Source organism: Eupeodes corollae, chromosome 1 (genome assembly GCF_945859685.1).
Source record: "Eupeodes corollae chromosome 1, idEupCoro1.1, whole genome shotgun sequence".
In the NCBI taxonomy this organism is placed as follows: Eukaryota; Metazoa; Arthropoda; class Insecta; order Diptera; family Syrphidae; genus Eupeodes; species Eupeodes corollae.
Window position 1 is genome coordinate 249545504 of NC_079147.1, and position 23740 is coordinate 249569243.

At 32.7% G+C, this 23740-nt stretch overlaps 1 protein-coding gene across 1 annotated transcript in view; it reads left to right on the forward strand.

Moving 5' to 3' along the window:
* Positions 1-312: 312 nt before the first annotated feature.
* LOC129938568 (tyrosine-protein kinase-like otk) overlaps positions 313-23740 on the forward strand; it is a 206269-nt gene continuing 182841 nt past the window's right edge. Inside the window, exon 1 of the mRNA XM_056046206.1 lies at positions 313-1817. Within this exon, the coding sequence (XP_055902181.1) occupies positions 1724-1817 (94 nt within the window). The 5' untranslated portion in view covers positions 313-1723. The remainder of the gene's footprint in view (positions 1818-23740) is intronic.

The window sequence follows — 23740 nt, forward strand, 5'->3', positions numbered from 1 at the left end:
TTTACAAATACATGAAAAACGGGGAATTTGTTTTCTACACGGTGTAAAATATAGAGTGTGTGTTGTGTTGTGTTGATTTCAACTCAAAATGTAGTCAAGATATTATCCAGCTACTCTTCCCGGTCTTACAAGAATCTCAAATTCCAATCTTTTCGGATTTCAGTTGTTTTGAGTCGGTTCACGGATACGGTTGGTCATTGTTTTATAAGAGAAGAGAGCGCATCCAGATACAATCCAGTTTTGATTTAAAGTTTTAATTCATCACAAAAAAAATATAGTAAGCTTTGACTTAAGATCTATACCTGGTTAAATATACTTCCGTCAATCAGTCAACCTACCTACCTAGATAGACCTTTTTGCGAGTGAGATACATTAAGGAAAAAGATAAGCAACCTCAATGGACTTTATGGCCAGTCGTGGCGGCATCATCATCTGTCTACTGTGTGTATCCAAAAGCCGGCATTCGGCAAGTTGAATCACCAGCAGTAATAAATTGATGGACTAATCCCCATAACCGCAATCACTCGGCCACATTCGCATCGCGTTCCCTCCTCGTCGTCGTCTGCTTGACGCTGCCGGTAGCGGTAATGTTTTCGCATCTCGCGGTTTGACTTTTGTCTTTGTTTGCTTTGCATTATTTATAGTTTACAGTTTGTATTGGCACATCAACGAATTCCGAATCCGAATCCGACCAAGACGCAGACCCAGACCGAACCTTTGTCAAGAAAAAAAGAAGTGAATGTTTATCAATCCTAATCTATGCGGTTGTGCTATTTTGTGTACCTTCGAGTATATGTATCTTTTACACTCATTCCCGTCTTTCCCTTTCATCTCTAACCAAACCGGGAACAAAAAATACAAATAAATAAATAAATCCAACACCAATACAAAAAAAAAAAGAAATTAAGATAAATATCTTTTGTGAGGTAATTGAACCGTACTAATAGATACGCGTGATGAGTGAGGCAATTCATTTTCGGTTATCGTCAAACTAAGAAAAATAACAACAACAACAAAAAATACAAAAATACCTACCTATCTATACATACGAATAACATAAAACGTAAATAAACAAAACACTATCCCTATTATAGTGCGAAGGATAGATAGATAGATAGGAATGTATCTACCAATCTGTCTATAGATAGATAGATATAAAAAATACAAAAAAGAAATATAAGTTGAAAGGAAAAGTGAATTAATGTGTTCCTCCTTTATCTAGACAGTTTGGATGTTTATCACGGTTTGTTAAAAAATAAAAATTCAAAAAAAAAAACACAAATTAAAAAAGGTGCGTTTTTAATATCACACCACAGCTAAGTGCAGTGCACTTTGTATCTTGTATCTATCAATCTTTTTTTTTGTGTAATCGTCGCTCGTCTCTAGCTCGTGTTGCGTTTTGTTGCATTGCGTTTCTCGGTCTTCATTCTATTTTCAAAATTCAAAACACATCATTTTTTACCTAACCCAACACACATACACACACCTAACAAAAATAATATAATGAAAAATGATTGAGTGCTAATAAAGTGAGGTTTTGTTGTTGTTTTATTTTATTTTTGAATAAAATTTTATGCAAAATTCAATTATTGGGAAGTGAAAAATAATCAAAAAATATAATTATAATTGTTATACGAAGACATCATTTCACATAACATACAAAATAAAGGAGCGATTTGATCCTCTGACAGAAAAAAGGATAATTAAAATTAATTTCACAACAATGGATTTATTAATAACGAATTTAATTAAAATGTTTTCCGGATTTAAAGCACTCTTAGGAGTCAATTTATTTATTGGATTTTTGAGCTTAAGTGGTAAGTTGAAATTTATACATTTTTGTAAAATTTAAATCTTTGAAAAAACTCGAACTTTTAGAAATTGGGATAAAATTACTATTTAAATTAGAGATAATTAATATTACTGACTCTAAAAAGTTTTTGAGCTCTAAAATAATACTTTAAGATTCAGAGGTAACTTACTTAAAGATTCAGAGGTATCATACTAAGTTCTACTTAGTTGACCACGGATAATAAAGAACTTGTTTTTAAAAAATGTGTGGTGATTTATCGAAAAAAAGAAGCCGGGATGCGGCCCAAACTAATAAATTCTCATACCGTCTCTCGGCTTGTATTGCTTAAAAGGTTTATAGGTTTTCGTGTTTTGTTAAAAAAGTTGTCAGTTGAATTATTCTAAAAAAAAATTAAATACTACTAACAATTCTTTTCATATTATGAAATAGTTTGATTTCAAAATCTATTTTTGCTAACGAGATTTTTAGTCGAAAACTAATTTTTCGCAATTTTAGCAGCATTTAATAAAAAAATGTATTTCTTCTATAAACAAATACATATTGAATCAATGAAATTATTTTGAAGTCAATATCTTCCATTGCTTACGAGATATCGAGAAATGAACATCAATTTTTACAAAATTTGCGTACTATTTTTTGTAGATTTCGATTTCTTATAAAAAAAAACTGACTGTTAGAATTTTTTGAAAAAAAACTTTTTGAATGTTGAAAACAATATTTTTTATAAAACAAAATTGATTCGAAGCCTATATCCAATTCTTTGAGAAGATATTTGAGTCGAAAATCAATTTTTAGCAACTTCGAGTACTGTTTTTTTAGGTTTTTATTTTTTTGTAAAAAAAATGTATATTCGATTCTCAAAATTTTACCGAATGTTCAAAACATAATTTCTTATAAGGGAAAATTACTTTGAAGCTAATATTTTTAATTTTTGAAAAGACAATTGAGTCTAAAATCTATTTTTGTCAACTTTTGTTAATTTTTTGTAATAAAACTATCAATTCGATTTTTCTTAAAATGTTACTGAATGTTGAAAGCAATATTTCTTATAATATAAAATAAGTTGAAAGAAATAATCTCAATTTTTTAAAAATATTTTTGAGTCGAAATTCAATTTTTACCAACTTAGTAGTATTTTTTTAATTTAAATAAATAAATTAGGTGGCGCCACAGTCCATGAAGATCCAATGCCTAGTGACTTACAACTCTCAACTATTCATGTGTGCGACTAATGTTGTCAGAGATGGAAGGGACCTACAGTTTATATGCCGAATCCAAACGACAAATTTGAGAAAGCACTTTTAATGACAAGAATTACTGTGGAAAGATTTGTCAATTCCTGGCAAGAGGCAGTACCCGTGAAAAAAGTAAGGTGGCACAGGCAGGGATTGAACCCAAGACCCCTTGCATGAGAGTCCAGCGCTTTTTTTGGTAAAAAATCCACCCACGCAGTTTTCTTGAGAGCCCTTTCTGCATTTTTCTGCATTATTATATGTATATCAAAATTTATTTAAGGTCGATATTTCTTCTGGTTCTTGAACTATGAATTTCGTCGCAAATGTACGAACTTTCTAAAAATCTTTTATTTCGACTCTACTGACCTTAAAACAAATCGGAGCCATTACAATAACTTTTTATGGGAAGTTAAAAATTTAAACTATGCACTAAAAAGGGTTTCCCAATATAAGGTTTCATTTTGAATAGTTAACTATTTGGGTAAATGTCACTTTTAAAGCTGTCATATTTTTAAAATTTTAATTGACTTCAAAAATACTTTAAATGAACTGTTAAATATTTTTCTTTTAACTCACTGCACAAAAACGCTACGCAATTTTACAAGAGATCGGATCACAATTTAACACTTTAAGACATTTTTGTATTTTCATGGATATCAATGCTGCACAATCGGTTTAAGACATTCATTATGTTATCACGCTGCATGCAGCAGCAAACGTGCGAATTGGTAAAAAGAATTCATTGGAGAAGCATATTGTTTTAATTTGTGGAGCACATTTCAGTTTACATGTGACTTAATAAATTTGGTCATATAAATTCTGTATTTCTGAAATTTAATCTTTTTTTGTTAAGGAAAAAGTAAGACCTTAATTAAATCGGTTAGTGAATTGAATACAATTTTATTTTAACGTTTAATTTTAAAAATGTTGGTAGAAGAACTTATGAACAAAAAGTCCATTTGGCGGGCTTTCTTCAAAGATACTAAGCTAGGCTCAAATCAACGTTGATTGAGTGTAATGGATGTGATTCCAAGTTCATTCACAGTCATGAACTTTCTTAGTCTTGCTTGATTTTTCTAAGGTATTTGACACTGTCAACTATTTCATTCTGCGGAAAGAACTTAGCAGTTTAATTTGTCTGCAAGTTCCGTTAGTATATTTTTTTTTGACTAACACAAAACAAGCAGTTCATATTGAAAACTGTTTGTCCAGTTTTTTACCTAGTTCGTCTGGTGATCCTCAAGAGTCGATATTTTGTCCTTTACTTTTCTGTATTTATGTAAATGAACTCTTAAGTTTAATCAAAAACCATTCTTGTCATCTGTATGGCGAAGCATTTCGACTTTACTTTAGTTGTCCTCTTGGACTTATTGAACATGGTTCCTCTAATATCACTAAAGAATTTGACAAAATTTTAAACTGTTCTTACTTAAACAGTCTTTTCTTGAACCCTAAAAAATCAGATTGCGTAGTGATTTCCAAACGATTTTTGATCTCTCTTACTATTGCTCGATTTTTTAAGAAATGTTTCCATTGAATTTGGAAAAAACTGGTAAAAATGTTAAAAAAAAACCGCACGTTGTTTTGGCACGTGTAGATTTTGTGCGCCCCGTGGCGGCCATTTTGTTGTGGTGACATCTGTCAAATCTTTTGTTTATTATTCAGTTATTAATGGCAAATCATCATGGCAACAGCACGTTGAAATGGTTAAACTTTATTATCAAAATGAATGTTTGTTAACGCAAACGTTGCTCGCGTTGCTCCCATTTTACGAAAGATGTGGTGGCCTTTCACAATAGAATCTTTAACGCTTGAGACGACCGGTTCATTAAACAATCAGCAACGAGAACATCAGGACCCAAGGCAGTCTATTCCTCGCCGTGCACAAGAACTCGGCATTTTGCAGACTTCGACTTGGCGAATTTTGAACTGATCCAGGATTTCAAAGTTCATGACCGTAGACAACACTGTTTGTTTGCTAACTGGGCTTCAAATCGTTTTGAAGATTTTTACAGAATCATGTTTAATGACATGGGGCATTTTTGGATGAATGGCTGCGTTAACAAGAAAAATTGCTGTATATTGGACGACTCACGACACCAACACACGTAAGGTGCACAAGGTGATAATGCATCTTCAAAAAGTTACGGTTCGGTGTAGATTTTGGACCGGTTGGGTGGCGTTATTGGTCCATACTTTTTTGAAAACTACGTTACTAAGGTGCTCACCGTCAACAGCGAGCTCTACATGATGATAACAACGTGCCACCCCCTAATTAACAAACCCTTTATTTCCAAAGTGAAGTTACTTATTTAGTTTAGATGATCAAAATATTGAACCCTTGAATTAAGTGCATAATATTTGTCGGTAAGAGTGACTTAACCACACTTCAGCCCTTTTAAAACTCTATCTATTGATAGCCTTCCTCACTATGATACACAGGGTATTTCGGTTTAGGCTTATATTTTTTTTTTAAATGAAATGAAAAACGGAGAACATTTATTTTTAAATTTACTATATTCCAAAGATAATCTTTTGGCATTATCATTTTAATATGGTTTCTGGTATATCACCACCAGGACTGATTCAGGGGCAGCATAATTTCGGAGTCCAATTTCCGATGACTTTTAAAAAAATTTGTGGCCGTATATTGGCAATAAAGTGGCTAATGTCATTTTTCAAGAACTCTATTGTTTCGGGCTTATCGGCGGGCGTTGACTAGCGACTTTTGTGGAAGTAAAGGTGTCTTAAGATACACTTGAAAATTCCCTTTTTAAAATTGGGATCAATTGTTTTAGGACCAATCACCGGATCCATGTCTAAGCTAGGTGGCCCTAAGGCTTTAATACTAAAATGTTTAACCAAACTAAATAATAAACACTTGACATCTGATTGTCATTTAAATCAGTGCTACCAACTTAAAATTCTATTTCTCTAAAAAAAACACTCTTTTAATATATATGAAAGAGAACCTTATTAAGTTAATATCAACATAACTCCACATTAACATAACATTTTGTAGAACTGAATTAATTTTCTTGTAGAATTTTTTCCAAGAAATTATCATTCAAATAAATTTTAAAGAGCTTTGGCTTTGAACTTCAATTAACAAAAATCTCATTGTGAAAACAAAGACTAAAATTAAATATATAGGTACCTTTGATTAAGAGTCTTTAATAACACGACACAACTACTTCATTAAAGTTATTACATGTATATCTTTTATATGAAGTTTTCCCAACTTCAATATCAATTCTCCTGAATTCAAAAACATAAAAATAAATAAATGTTGTGGTATCGTCTTCCCATAAAGAGCAAAATCCAGTAAAAATAAAAGGCACCTACCTTAACTTAATGTATACGTATACCCTCTTTATGTAAACACAACCTTTTCAGCTGCCTTTATTCATACATATTTAATATTTATTATCGGATGAGTATAAAATCACCTCAATCTATATTTATGGACAGGTCTATGAATACCTCCCTTCTATCAAAAAGAGCCAACATTCATTCGAAGTTGATTTTGATTTCTGACAAACAATACAAAGTGAGTAATGAAAAAGAGGTGAACAAACTTCCGAATACAATACCTTTTAAGTATAAGTTATGGGGTATAGCGCCCCTATCCTGTATAGTGTTATTTGTAGGTATGAACATTGGCAGTTCTATTAATTAATTTGCAATCCCTTATGCTGTGTTATCCTTTAGCAAACTTGAAACTGTACAATCTATATAATAAATTGTAGATATAAATGTATCTAGATAAATGTATACCTGGTTATATTGTACCTACCTTCAACTTAGGGATACTTAATGCACTCTGAGCTGATTAATGTTTTTGTGTTTGAATTTGCAAACACAAAGGAGAGTGCATTTAATAATTATTTGATTGCTGTGGGTAAAGGTTGATTCCTAGCTCCTACTTGAAAAATATTAAAATTTAACAAATTCTGAAAAAACTGCGTACATGAAATATTTTTTAGTAACGACAGGGGTTATTTTGCCTGTAACATGAGAAATCAATATTAAATTGATAATGAAAACTGACACATTTTTTCAACTTATGCCTATTTAATAATTTGTACGCGAATCAAAATTCATTCAAATTTTCTGTTGTCAAGAATTTGTATGGAACAAGGTAGTAAAACTTAGTCAGTGAAAGCGTTTAGACCGTATTATCACTAGCGAGTCTCCTACAAAAATAAGCGAATGTGAATTTTTCGCATAACTGTTTGCGATTCGCCAAGTTGACGTTCGCCTTACACTTCAAAAATTTGGCAAATTGAAATGTCGTTCTATTACAATTGGCGAATGCTCGTCTTTAACTGTCATAATCGTTCGAACTGTAATTCTTGGTGATTTTGAAAAAATTACAGTTTTTTCTTAATTCGAAGTAGTAGAAAAATGAGTGAAAATCGACAAAGTTAAGAACAAATTAAATAATTATTAAATAAATTATAATTACAACTTTTTTTGGTGTAGCATTAAAAAATACCAACAACGCCCAGTTCTCAAAGTTGGTGGAGTTAATGTAGGCAAACCCCGACATTGACAAGAGTGTCGCGAGGTTTGGATCGTCCAAAAAAAAACAAGCCCAATATTGGGATTTGTTTTGCCCTTGAGCTAAACGCAATAGGACCTCCTATACGAGAGGGTAAAGAGTAAAGAATATCTAGCATCAATAAATCTTATGACTCCATTATTGTCACAAGCCTTAAAAAGAAAAAGTTTTATCTAAACATCAAGATTCAATTTTGAAGTACTTTAACCTGTAAAAACCTTTTCTATTAAATATTGGTTCTGTAACTGATCAGGAGTTATAATACCAATGTGAGCTCGGTCTGCACATCCAACTATCCCTGGTAAGCCTGTTCTTTAAACAAAAATAGTTTCTCGCTTCTTGCTTTTCATTAGTGGACATTTCTGCATTGATCCAAACTGGGCAGATTCTTGCTTCAAGCAAATTAACAACTTCACTCAAAACTACTGAAACTGTAGTTTGGGAGAAACCTAGCTTAAAGCTATTTCCTACACTATTTTGATAACTTCCACATCCGAGAAATCGTAGCGCGCAAGCAGTTTTTCTAAGGAAAGCTTTTGAAGATGATGTTATTTTGACTCTTATAGGGGTTTCCTGTAAAAATATTTTTCAGAGAATTCAGACAATGTTTATTTCATTGTAGTAAGGAATGTATTTGGTCCCCGTGGCATGATGGTTAGTGCGTTGGACTGTCATGCTAGAGGTCTTGGGTTCGATCCCTCCCTGTACCATCTAAAGTTGTTTCTTTCATGGGTATTGCCTCTTGCAAGGAATCGAAAGTTCTTCCAAATGCAATTCTTGTCATGAAAAGTGCTAAAACTGAAGGTCCCCTCCATTTCTGACAACATTACCCTCACAAAGGAATGGTTGAGAGTCGTAAGCCACAAGGCTCTAGTTCTCAGCGGACTGTTGTACCACCTAATTTATTAATTATTTATAAGGAAAGTATGACATTTCCAACCAAAAACGATAGCAGTTGAATGTCCAACACTGCACTTTACCCTTGTGATTATATTTTTCATGACTAATTCACATATTTGCAGCTTTAAGATTTCCATATTAGAGGTATTGGATTGTTTGCCGAGCATTGTCATAGATCTTATCTTCCACTTTGTTCAAAGACAATCGTCTTAATATTATCAATCACAAGGTCTTGGAGATTGTAAAATTGTGTTTGAAGATTTTCAAATCCTGTTCATGGTTGTACGATTCATCAACCGTAGAAATTATAGTCCAAGACCCTCATTAAGCAGTTCCACGATGAGGATTTTTAAAAAGTTGGCGTCAACACTCGATGAAATACTGTGTCATTTTTGTGCCCATTCAGAGAAGATACAACGTTGCTAATAATCGGCTGGTGCTCTTGCCTGAACTGTAATTTAAAACCTTAAGACCTGAGTTGGCAAGAGTACAATAACTCAGGCGACAAGATTTCGACAACAATCGAACGTGGATTTTCGTCAACGTTTCGGGCTACAACAGAAATACATAGTTTTCCAATGAAGTATGGAAGATTTGAACGATGTTTCCAAACTAGATTAGTTAGAACCCGTATTGATAGAACTATGAGTAGTGTCAACTGGTTTCGAGATGAGATTTCAGTAACCATGGAAACGTGGTAAATTGAGCATCGTGTGTTTGTTTACAACATGTTCAACGAGTTTATTGAAATCGGCCGTTTGGTCATTTAAAACAAAAATATTGACTTTCATAGAACCGATTCTTTAAATGCACGAGAAGGTCGTCGAAAGGTAGGTTAGGTTAGGTTAAAGTGTCAGCTAAGGTTAGTTTACTGCCCCATTGTGAATCATCTTAAAGCTTTCTTGGAAGATCAATGAAAACAGTGAGTTATGCTCAGAAGTTTATAATTCCAGAAAATATCGAAAGAGTACGCCAAGCAGTTAAAGCCAGTCCTCATCGATCTACAGATGTCAGACCGCTCGGTTTGACAAATTTTGTACTTTGATTTGTACTTTTATCCATACAAAAACTGCTACGGCAGACGAATAGGATTATCAGAAGCAATGTTGGAAAAATTTTGACGAATAACACTGTCGAAACTTCATTATTGGTCTGTGCATTTTTCGTGAAAGTGATCAAACTGTCACTGTCATTACTGATCGTTACTTACAGATGCTGCGTGATTTTTTCCCGGAATTGAGAAGACAACTCTTCATCCAGATAGGGCGAGTTGCCACATATTCAACCTTATCGGGAATTCCTTGGGAAATATTTTTCCCTAGGAATTTTTCCCTTCCCGGGTACAAGTTCCTACTATTGGGAATTCCCCACGGATTTCTTTTTCCTTGGGAGCACATTTTGCCAACATGAAAATAATAAATTAATTTTCTAACATAGTTTTGGAATGATTTCACAGTCGGCTCTTAGTGAAAAAATTGTTTGTTTTCGTCCTAGACCTAATCGTTAAATAAATATGCAAAGAATATCCTCTTTATTATTAATCGATGAAATACAATAAGAACAACGAAGAGAACAAAGATCCATAAGTCAAAGTTTAAGAGATCATTCAAATCCATTATAATTGCACTGAACTTATACTCCTTGTTTGAGCCTCCACCGGTTGGTTTTTGTTGTCTCTGGTTTTTCAGACATTTTCTTCCTCACGTTTTTTTTGTAGCAAGCCAAACCTTAAATTATTTTTTTTTTAATAAAAAAATCAGGGTTATTGACTTTTCACCAAGTTTTTCCATTCAGAAATAAATTTTGTTATTATAGGCCCAAACTTTTAAGCTCTTTATCTACTTCTTTGCAAAATTTTGATATATCTTTCTTAGACCGATTTGTTGTGAAACCATTAGCAATATCTCGGTTTTTTCCATAAAACTTGGTGAGTATTTGTCCTTAAAAAGATACATTTTATTAACATTTTCATAATTTAAATTTAAAATTGCTTACATTGTTTGCTCCGCTTTAAAATCCGACAACTAAATAACGGGGAAATATTCAGACAGAAAAAACACAAGATATCCTATGAAAAAAGAGTTGCCGAAACGTATATTTCAATAGGAATTTTTTTTCCATTTTCCAAAAGTTCCCGATACCAATTTTTTGAATATGCGAACAAATCCATGGGAAAAGAAGTTTCCGATAATCCCAAATAAGAGCAACAATAGGTTTCTTAAGAACACACTCCCTGGAAATTTGATTTCATTTCGACGAGATGTGAAATGGCCTCCTCGATGACCAAATTTGCAACCATGTGATTACTTTTTATGGGGCTATCTCTAAGCACGAGTATACATTCACAAATTAAATAAGCTCAAAGCCCTAAATGAGACAATAACCCAAGACATTCTAGCAGTTACACGTCAAATGCTTCGGAGTAGTTTACAGAACTTCTCACAATGTCTGCAGTAATTTTTTTGACAAAAATGCACAAAATTTAACTGATGTGATTTTTCGTACGTAATTAATTTTTTTGACTGTGTCAGTAATGGCAACATCTAAACATTAAATTCACTAATAAAGTTTGAGTTTTGATGAAATGAAATGAGTGTGTAACAATATTTTCCAGTTTTCCATACCTCGCTGGCGAATACTGAATTATCTGTAATTCTTGAGCTTTGCATACGAATTTACTCATCTAACTTTTCCAAAGATTAAAAATTTTCAAACCATTTTTAATATTGCTACACCGAAAATGGGCTTCACGAGACGCAGCAAAAGTATGACACCGTTTTTACTAATAACGAAGTTCTTACTTGTAAATTCAATAAATAATAACTTTCAGCAATATATAAAAACTTAATTACGAAATTTCAGCAAATAGTATTAATTTATTCAGAGTTAACTTACGTTAATTAGCAAACTTTATTTAAAGCTATGTTTTTCTTAAGAATATTCTTATATCTTCCTCATTAGATTTTTTAATGACATTCCTGTTCTATCTATACGTAATAGGCACCTTTTTATTTCCTCGACTTCTCAATCCCATGCTCCTAGTTCATCTCTTTTTTATTTTGAGAAGTTAGTTTTCGTGTTGCCTTCTAACACAAACTAGTTCCGCGAGATTTCTTAAGAATTTATCATTGAAGTCACCGCAAGCCTCACCGCCTTAAGGCTTAGTTTGAGTTAAGTTAGATAGCAAACCAGTTTATCAAAAAAACGCTACTTGTAATGTGTGCAATTGGCTAAGCCAAGCCTAAAGCTGCTTTTAAGGTAAAGATTATCCAGGTTTCACGATGTATCCTTTTCGCCATCGTAACGTTATAGATATTTAATGAATTCCTTTGCTTTTTTCACAAATGTTAAACTTGTTCCCAAGTACCTACCTATCCTATTCATGACTATCCCAAACCTTATTTCATCTAATCGCCGTCGTTAGTTCTTTTATTCATTATGCCAATGGCTTGAAAAAAAAAACATAACTTGACAACGAAGAGACAATGCGGTTTTTGCCCTCATTCAAAAAGAAGAATAACCCACAACATTCACAACTCCATAAATATAAAACTAATAATAATACCATTCATAGTCTGGGTCAGATAAAAGGAACCTTCTTCTTTATGATTTATGACAACAAAAGATATTTTTATAAATATTCCTTTTTTCTTCTCGTTGTTGCTGTCCCCTTTTGCTTATACATACATACATACGTATCCTCCAGTAGTTCTCGCTATATCGTCATTCATTTCGTTTTCATCCTAAAATTATGAATCATTTTTGCATTTTTCACATCATCATTCTCTAAATGGATAATCTTTGTCATACTCGTATATAAAACTTATATATAAGAAAAAGGACAATAGAATCCTTTTTGTTTTCTTCTTTCTTACACTTCTTCATCTAATAATTTTGTTATGCAGAGCAAAAAAAACAAAAAAGAATTGCAGAGAAAAAATCATAAAAATACCAAACTTTTCCTTTTCAATTTCAATTAATTTCCCAAGTCATCTGTGATCAAACTTTGGACTGCTCGGCTTGTTTAAGCGAAAAAAAGAAAGGACATAGGTTTAGGTTTATAAGGACATTCCATCTAGAATAGTAGAGAGACGATTGAATTGTATAGATATGAATACCTACCACTTTGCCATTCTCCGGTCGGGAGACGGGAATAAAAACGGGACAGGATAGAAAGTTTTTTTGACGTTCTTTTTACTGTGAGCGAAATTTTTGATATTTTTGTTTTGTTTTTGGAAAATGTCGTCTAGGATGTGGTTTCTTACTTCGTTCCCCCTTTGTCGTTTTATGTTTATATTCTCCTATTCGATTGCAGCTTTCGTGTCGCAAAGTTGGTTTGGTGAGTGTAATGTATGTGCCCGTGGTACCAATTGTACTTGCTTGTCACCTACCATCGCCACCGCCGTTAGCCACCGCCATCCACTGCCGCTGGCACCAACACAACACCGCGGAGCCGGCGACAAAGTCGTATGGTTCTGTTTCCAGCAAATGAGTTTCAGGCTTGCCATACTGTGCTATGTATCAAAATTGGGCTAAATGTTTTTCAAAATTATAGACATCAATTTCAGTATGACAGCCCGATCACAATTCAGCTCTAGATTGAGCTATATTGAGCTATTTATCGTAAATTGGGCTATTTGTATACAAAATTCCGGACAATCATTTGAATATGACAGCAAAATCACAATTCAGATCTAGATTGAGCTATATTGAGTTATTTATAGTTAATTGGGATATTTTTATAAACAAATTTTGGTCAATAATTTCAATGTGACAGTCCAATCACAATTGAGCTATAAACAGTGACTTTGAGCTAAATTGGGCTATTTATGGAAAATTGGGCTTAAATTTTCCAATATTCATGAACACAATTTCAGTATGACAGCCCAATTCAGATTTAAAGTGAGCTACATTGAGTTTTTTTATCGTAAATGTGCTGTTTTTATACAAAATTGAAGACAATTGTTTTAATATGACAGCCCAATCACAATTGAACTATAAATAACCATATTGAGCTATTTTATTCTATTTATCGTAAAATGGGCTATCTTTTTCCAATATTCCTGAACACAATTTCAGTATGACAGTCCAAACACAATTCAGCTCTAGATTGAGCTATATTGAGCTATTTATAGTTAATTGGGATATTTGTATTAACAAAATTTCGGACAGTAATTTCAATTGAAAAGTCACATTAAGCTACATTGGGCTATTCATCGGAAACTGGGCTATCTTTTTAAAATATTCCTGAATACAATTTCATCATGACAGCCTAATCACAATTCAGCTTTTAAGTGAGCTACATTGAGTTTTTTTATCGTATATTGGGCTATTTTAGCCTATTTATCATAAATTGGGCTTTCTGTTTAAAAAATTCCATGTAATCATTTCAAAACGACAGCCCAATCACAATTGAGCAATAAATAGTCACATTTAGCTTTATTGGGCTATTTATCGAAAGTTCGGATATCTTTTTAATTAATTCGTGACAACAACTTTAGTATCACGGACCAATCATAATTGAGCTTAAAATAGCCAGATTGGACTATTTACCAGAAATTGGGCTATCTTTTTCTTAAATTTCTGACAACAACATTAAAATGACAATTGAGGTATAAATAGTCATACTGAGATATACTCGTATATTGAGCTATTTATAGGAAATTGGGCTACTTTTTTATAAAATTAAATAAATAAATTAGTTGCTGCAACAGTCCGTCAACCATTCCTGTGTGCGAGTAAAGTTTTCAGGAATGAAAAAATATTACTAATAGTATTATCAGTATGCCAGTATGTCAGTCTAATCACAATATTGGGCTATAAATAATCATATTGAGCTATATTGGGCTATTTATCGAAAGTACTGATATCTTTTAAAATAATTCGTGTCAACAACATTAGTATCATATCCGAATCATTATTGAGCTATAAAAAGACAGATTGGGCTTTTTATCGCACACTGGGATATCTGCTTCAAAAAATCCTGACAACAATATAAGAGTGACAGCCCAATCACAATTGAACTATATATAATCATATTGAGCTATTATGGGCTATTTATTTAAAATTAGGCTATCTTTTTCCAATATTCCTGAACACAATTTCAATATAACAGCCCAATCACTATTCAGCTTTAAAGTGAGCTACTTTAAGTTTCTTATCGTAAATTGAGCTATTTTTACACAAAATTCCGGCAATCATTTTAGTATATATGTCACATTAAGCTATATTGGGCTATTCAACGAAAGTTCGGATATATTTTTAAATAATTCGTGATTACAAGTTTAGTAAGACATCCCAATCATAATTAAGCTATAAAAAGCCAGATTGGGCTATTTACTGGAAATTGGGCTTTCTTCTCCTAAATTCCTGACAATAATATTAGAATGGCAGCTCAGTTACAATTGAGGTATATATTAAGTCATATTGAGCTACTTATAGGAAATTGGGCTAACTTTCTTACAAAATTTCTTTTTTCTATATCAGTATGTCAGTCTAATCACAATTGAGCTATAGATATTGAGCTATATTGGGCTATTTGTCTCAAATTGAGCTATCTTTTTCAAAAATTAATGACATTATTTTCAGTATCACAGGCCAATAACCATGGTTCTATGAATTGTCATTGAGCTATTTTGGGCTATTTATCAAAAATTGCGCTACATTTTTCCAGAATTCCCGAAAGTATTTCAATTCATCATAAAACTTTTTTGGACTACTTTTTGAGCAAATTTGTTGGCTTCGATATTGGGCTACAAATGTTTTTAATTTGGGCTCATTGACTTATTAGTGACATGGTAACCCTATGCCGAGCATAAGAACCTGGAAACGGACTTGCTTTTGATGCAGACTACGTTCGCTGTTGTCTTTCCGTTTCTTAATCCTGTTTTTTCCTTTTTTTCATTTTATTTTGTTCTGTTTGTACTCATGTGTGTTTTTTATTCATTTTCTTTATTTTGTTGCTTCTTTCTGTTGGCATTGCCATAAATTTTCAATCCTTGTCTTGGCTTTAATGCATGGCGTAATGCACTTAAGAAGAGTGTGGTGTTGCTGATGTTGTTGTTGTTTTTTTGTTTTATTTTACTTTGATGGGAGGGGGAGGGTGTTGTGAGGAAAAGAAAAAGTAGGTAGGTACAACAAAAAGAAATTCCCTTTTTTTGTTTTGAAATTTTATTTGGGAAATCCACTTGGAAAATTATCAATAAAAACAAAAAACATAAATAAGAGTTCCGTTCCTTGTTTTTCTTTTGTAGCTTTCCTTATTTTTTTGTTTTAACTTTTGCACACTTTTTCCCCTGGAATTTTCCCCTTTTTTTTCTTCTCGTTCCTTTTCTGAAGAGAGGGTTCTGTTCTATGTTTTGCAGTAAACATCAGGATAGCATAGCGACCAAAAATTGAAGCTACAAAATCTATGCTTGGAGCTTTTTCAATTATTTCCACTCTTGGAAGTGAATAAATGTTGGTAGGTTAGGAACATATACGTTCCTAGGTATTTTTGGAATGTTGTGTTTCCGTTCTAGAAGAACAAAAAGGCTGGAAGAAAAGTAAAAATGTTCTTTTGTTGCTTATGTGACTTAGAAGGCCAACAATGCTTCCTCTATGAGGTGCTTTGTTTCTGTTGTTGCCAACATAAAGTTAAGACAGCTGTGAAAAAGGTGTTTGGCTTTGGGATACTTGATCAGGATTCCTTTATTCTTGGTAAGAAGTAATGTGACGTAAGTAAATATGCATAGGTATAAAGCTTGCATACATTTTGTTCACTTTTAAGTCGACGACTTATGGTTTTTTAAGACTTTAATTTTTTTCTAAAAGGACATTGAAATATGAAATACGTTGATGTTTTTATTTTGGAATAGGGCCAAACCAACTTTATTTGTTAAGTTTTTTAAGCCCTGAAAACACTATAATTCTTTTCCTATCTGTTGAGTGACTGTGTCTTATGGCTGAATCACAAACACACTTCAGATTCGGCTTCGTCTGCGTTACGGTGGCCTTGCTTCGAGGTTGCTTTGAATGGCATTTCTATTATTTCATCCCTCCAAAGAGCAAATATTTTGTTTGTTGACATTTTTTTGCAGCTGTTGATCTGTCAGACAAAGCAAATGTTTAGATAATTGAACTAGAACTTCCGTTTGGAGTCATATTACGTTACATTAGGTTCTTATCCTTACGATTGTCAAATGAAACGTCAGGTCAAAGCTCTATTGTGATAGCATGCATTATTGAATTCCTATGGCTGAACTCGTATACGTCAGGCGAAGCCGAAGTTGAACCGTGTTTGTGTTTCAGCCATTATTTGTTTTTGACATTTTAGTGAGTAAAAAGTATCTATCAAAGGACTAACCTTCTGTTCCACTTATTAATCTTATTAAACTTATTTTTCGAAACACCGTTTGCAATATACTCTTTTGACGTCTCTTTATTTCCAGTTTTCAATAATTTGTCTTTTAATTACAAAATGTCCGTCTTTCTTTCTACGAATTTTCAAGTAGAAGTGAGACTTGGATTTGAGACGTCAAAGTGATTCGCCTCTAAAGAGTCTAATGTAAACACGGATCAAAACCTTTTTCCAATAAAATTAAGTAAGCTAGACCAATTTGACAGTTGTAACTGAACATTAATGAGATTTTGGAGTTCCAAATTGTTGAAAATGCAATTGATTCGGTACTTTTGTTTTTGAATTCAAATGCAGAAAAGAAACTGTCATTTTGTAAAGTTCAGCTTTCAAAAGGTTTCAAAATTAGGAGATCGCCATTTAATAAACAGACCTTTTTTAGTAACCAATTTGGTGTTTTACATTTTTTACATTTTTAGTTCAGAGCTGAGCACTTTGCAGAGTCTGAGTCTGAACAGAGTCGAGTAGACTAGAGTTCTGAGCAGAGTATGTTCAGAGCTCTCTGATTTAGTTATGAAACAACTTGAGCACTAAACTGTCATGATTTTAAATGTAAAATGAAAGACTGTCAAACGTAAATATTTGTTAATCAAGAAAAGTAAGACTAGTTTATTCTTCAACAAAAATGGATAAAGTAATTATTTTGAGGGAAGCATTTAGTTTGTTTTTTGATGATAAAGATGAAGAAAATGCTGTGGAAATTTATTCAAGGCGAATTATCAAATCTTCTAAATTATCTTACCTTCTGCGCTTGAGCCATTTTTATTGTTTTGGCGATGATTTGTTTTTAATTTCAAATTGTCTGTGCTCAGCATTTTATTCCGTATACTCTGTTAGTTTATTTTGAGCTCACAGAACACGCTCTGAATATGTTCAGAACTAAAAAAGAAACACGCATTCGAAGATCTGAACAATCACAGCTCAAAAAGAAACACAATAATTTTTTTGACAGCTCGAGCTCTGCTCTAAACTAAAAAATAAAAACGCTAATTGGTTATTGAAACGTCAAACAGACATTAATGAAATGGAGATGCTTTCAACAGAAATTATTAGATGTGTTTTTTTAAGATAAAGATTCAAAGCATTTACTTGATAACTTTCTTGATATTTGACTGTTTGTTTAAGAAAACCCAATCTTTGATTTGTAGTAAAAAGCTGTTTATCAATATCATTTTTGGTGTTTTTTAGGGTTTGACACACTTTCTTTTAGTTCAATGGCTGAAACTTAAAAACTGATCAATTCAAATTCAAGAATACAAGAAGAAGAAAGTTTTTTTTTTAATAATCAAGCCAGAAAAGAAAGAAGTCTCAAGTGAGTCGCCATAAAAAGTACAATTTTGAAATTGTCATTGATTGACAGATGTCATAAGAAATAAAAGATTGCTTTTAGGAAATTTAGTTATTTCTTTTCAGATACAAAATTCATTATTTTTCACATATTTCTAATCATCATCATACTATAGAGAAAGTGCCGTAACCGTGGCATGATTTTTAGTGCGTTGGACTGTCATGCAAGGGGTCTTGGATTCAATCCCTGCCTGTGCCACCTTAATTTAAAAAAAAAAATTTTCGCGGATACTGCCTCTTGCGAGGAATTGACAAATCCTTCCAGAGTAATTCTTGTCATGAAAAAGTGCTTTCTCAAATTAGCCGTTCGGATTCGGCCTAAAATTGTAGGTCCCTTAAATTCCAGACAACAGTACTCGCACACAGGAATGGTTGAGAGTTGTAAGTCACTAGGCCCTGGTTCACAACGGACTGTTGCGCCACCCAATTTATTTATTTATAGAGAAAGCGGCTCAAGGTTTTAAACGATTTAGTAAAATGTTAAAGCAATTTTTAGCAATTTACTAAGCTTAAAAGATGGTTAACCTAATCTTAAACGATTTTTACATCTAACTATTTCTTAACAATTGGCTAAACTTGAAACCACGAAATAGCTACTTTAACCTTTAATGCAATGGTTCAGTCAACAGTTGAAAATTCCAATAAATAGGCCCGTTTAACCTTTTTTGCTCTGTTAATTTTTACGAACTGTCACTTTTTAGACATGTTTGGGCGCTTTTTTATATAAAAGGCAATTAGCAAAACGAAAAGAAACGTTTAGAATGTTAACGTCCCTTAGTTAATTGGTAAATATTTAACAAATTTCTAACTAGTAAGTTGTTAAACTTTTAACATTAGGTTGTTTAAAATTTTTTGCACTGAGTTAACGAAACCAGACACATTCAGATACTTCAAAAGGCTCTGTCTCCAATTTTTGTTTAACACATTTGTTCCTGGCATGAATATCAACAGTTTCATCATGTAAATGTAGATTAATTTGACAGCAGAAATTAGTTCAGTTTACCTGAACTTGTTTTCATACAAAACTTATATATTTTCTCTCATACAAAATTAGTGAAGTAAATCTAATTTGTATTTCTGACAGTACAATACAACATTCGTTCAAAGAAACAATCCTATTCGGCCACAATTTAGCAAATGTCAAAAACAATGAAAATTATAAAGATATTTAGTTTGATTGTGTAAATATCTTTAGACTGAGTAGAATTCCTCCTTGACGACAAAGAACTTCCTAAGGTCTCATTTTGGTAAACTTCCTACGCACATTTCTAAATAAAGGCACAAAAGACAAACTCAGGAATACCTCAACCTTTAAAAACTAAAGGCAGGAAAAAGTGTCATCTTATTTTACTAATTTATCGCGGCATCGCATCCATGCCAGTTTCAGTAGATAAACATTTTTGAAGGTATTAAGGATTTTAATTAAAATCTCTCAGCCTTCACATGACATAAAACCCCCTATCCATTCGTGTTTGATGAAGTAAACGAAAAAAAAGTATAAAAATATTAATAAAAGCTATTCGGCCATGTAGTCTACGGTAGGCATTGGTAGCAGTTTAATAACAATTATCTCTCCTCTTAACTTCTCCGCTCCTTCTCTCTCTATCTCTGTCATGGTTTTTTACAAAACGGCCTTTAAGTATCAACCTCTACCTATCCAATCCACCTTACCTATATTATATATTATAGGCAAGTTTATTTCTTTCCAACTGACAAGTTAAATTTATGCAATCCGAAGCAATTTTGTGAACAAACAGGCCATATTTTGGCATTTAATCGTGGTACTTTATACATACACTTCACTTTGTGCCAGTTCATTTTATTTATGTTCAGGTTCGGGTTCTTGTGTTTTTATTTTGTTCTGTTCTGTTCTGTTCGTTTTTTGAAAGATCATTAATCTTTTGAAGGCAACAAAAAATTGAGCTGTCAGATTAATTAAGGTGGCTCACAGGAAAATAATAATATTGGACCAGTGCACGTATGGATGATTGTAGACATTTTGTTTTATTATTTGTTGTTATGTTTCCGGTTTGTCGTCATTGACCGAGCAAATTTGATGGCGGATTTTGTGTGTTTTTTCCTTTTCAGTTTTCAGTTTTCAGACTTGTGTGTCGCGTATTGAAAAATCGAATTTTACAATTGACTGAGTCTTTCACATGCCTGAATGCTGTGAATCTGAAATCTGGATGTGTTCGATGCTATGCATGCCCAGAATCAGAATCGGGAACAAAAAGCACTTTCCTGAAGCGTGATGTATGAGATGAAGTTTATTTTATTTTATATTCAAAGGCGAAAACACAAAAACAGTAATGCTTCAGAGTGAAGGTAGTTCTGTTTGTATACCTTCATTCGTTCGGTCGGTCGTTCTCGTAGGTTGTTATGATGATGATGATTATGATGTGAATTTTGTTGTTTAACAATGAACACAGTATAGAGGGCGTGTACATCGCTCAAAAGTAAAATTATTATCGAACGCTATCTGTGGTATTTTTGCGAATCCGAATATTTGTGAGGCTTTTTTGGCGGCAACGGCGGCGGTATAGTGAATTATTAGTAGGCAGAGATGTACGTTTATATCCACTCTACACACGCATATGTACAATATTCTTCCATTAAGAATGCAAATTATACGTTTTATTGGTGATGGCGATGGTGATGGTAGTGCAGATGCAGATGCCTTTGTGCTCTGACAGATTGATTGCGAGTTTAATAATGAAAATGGGAATGACAAAAAACTATCTACATATGCCACTGACGTATGTTTACCTTTGTCATTATAGGTATTTAGTTCTGTTTGATAAATTTTATATAGAGAAATTTATAACAACGTTTAAATGTGGTTTTGATTGACACTTAGGACTAATGGACATTTTTGATGTCAAAACAGAAACAGAATAAAGAGTGTCAAAAGGGTAAAACATTTCATTTACTTAATTATAGTTGTGGTGTGCATAGGTATTTAAAATCTCTCGAAAATAGACTTTTATTAGGTAGTGGTATTCTCAATGGAAACATTTAAAGTTGGTTAAGCATAACACACGAGGACTGCTTTATGTTAAATTTTTAATTACTTATCCTCAACTGCTCAAATCATTCACAGCTCATGTCACTTTGACAGTTGGGTTACCGTGAAAAGCCACATACAAAAATTATGTCTAGGCCACATCACTGGTTTTAAAAGCACTGACATTTTTTTTCAGGTGTCACAAAAAACTATTTACATTGTAACTTCAAGGTGCTAACAAAATAAAGGACAGTTTGTAAAAAATCACAGAAAACTTTAAGTTATCAAACTTACCTTCTTGTCAATTTGGCCTAGTCTAAAAACATAAAGTAAAGACACACCTCTCTCTGCATTAAAAGGTGTATACTTACTTATAACGAAACCTGAGACAATTTAGTGCCAAACAAAGTACAAAAATAAACCCACCAGCAGCATAATGTACATTAACCTTAGAATCTCTGAATAAAACATCATTTGTCATTTACACCCTATTCACACTTTGTTATTTGATATCCTCAATAATGTATCGTGTAAACATGTGTCAAACACTTCAATTAGAAAAAGGTATTAATAAGTTGACAAAGACAAAAACCAAAAAAAGCTTCCAACTTACCTAACATCTATAGTTATAGTCATCAAGATTTACAAAAGTGCGTGTCTTTAGGTCTAAGATTTATTCTGATTGTGTTCTTTTTTTTCCCATTATCAATCTTTCTCTTTCTTTCTTTTTTTTCAAATCCTTATAACGCTATGTCATTCATAAAAATAAGAATTGTGTACGACTTATATTTTTTTTTTCTTTCCTCTTTCATAACTATTGTTATGTGGGGGTGTTTAGATTGAAATGAAAGAAGAAAAAGAAAGAAACCAAGCTGTTGACAAGTAGTAGCTCATCCTGTTAATAATGTTTTCATTAGAGATGATGACAGGAGTTCTGTCTGTTCTGTAACTAGGGATCAATATATCATGAGCTCCATACAAAGTTAAAAAAGAAGAAGACATTAACCATCATGAGGGTTTATTTTTACGTATACATATATTTGTTGTTTGGTTAAATAAATTCTTTTGTATTTTAAGACCGGATTTATTTATTGACTTTGAAATAAGAATCTTTAAGGGTATGTTTTCATCGATTCCTTAGAAAGTAAGTTACAAGATAAATACAATATTTATTGAGAGTAACCCCTGACAGTCAAAAACACGATGACCTTCTATATTGTTAATCAAACAGGTCCAATCGATTTTTAAGTAAGTGAATGTGTGTATTATGCAAATTCCGATTTATTTCCTAACTAACAGATTCTATATTAAAATCCAAAAGTTGTATCTTGAGGTGGAACTGTCATTTTGTGAGATTTTAGTTTACCAATCGAAATTGATTTAATTCATTTGTAACTTAGTACTGATTCTAACGAGCGGCGATAGCAGAATAAAGCCGAACTATACCGAAGCTGTCAAAGTGTTCTTTAAAGTAGAATATATTCGAGCAAATTTTATTTTATTAATTTCATAGGAGTAGTGCCCATGTCATGATGGTTAGTGCGTTAGACTGTCTGCTAGAGGTCTTGAGGATCCCTGCCTGATTAGCCGTTCAAATTCGACTTAAAACTGTAGGTCCCCTCCATTCCTGACAACATTACTTACACACAGAAATGGTTGAAAGTCGTAAGTCACTAGGCCCTAGTTCTCAACGGAGTGTTGCGTCACCTAATTTGTATATTTAATAGAAAGCTAGACCCTTGTAACTTGCATCTTTTAACCATTCCTGTGTGCTAGTAATGTCACGGACGGAAGGGACAAACAGTTTTAAGCCGAATCCGAACAGATGGTAGCCCTTTTCATGACAAGAGTTGCTTTTGGAAGATTTTTCATTTTACCGTAAGATGCAGTTATCGTGAAAAAAACTTTAAGTGATATAGGCAGGGATTGAACCCAAGATCTCTCATTTCTACGCACTAACCATGAAGTCGCGGGTTTTTAAATAACCAATCAAAAATGTCGAGATCTTGAAGCTTCATCTGTATTTATATTCATATTGAATATTAAAACAAATATTTTTCAATATTTTGACAGTTAAATATTCACTTTGTTTTTAATGCGTTCATCCATTAAATTTACTTCTTAAAACTTTTGACGTTTATAAACGAACCAAAGGCCGAGTTTACATTGATATGCTCATTTTGATGTCTTATCATTTCATCCCAACCTTACTTTATTAAGAATAGCACTAGCAAGAACGAGATAGAATCATAAAATGTTCAAATCAGAGAAAACTGATCAAATCTGTCAAAATTAAAATTGACAGTTACTTTGCAAAATCTTTCATAAACTGTAGGTTTTTATGATTTAATCTATGAATTGTTTTAAATTGAATTTTTTGACAAGTTCTGTTCGTTTAAAAATCAAATGTTTTGACATATAGCCAAAATTTATTTTGCAAAATGGCAACTTTGACGTTTCGGAGCAAACTACAATGAGAAAA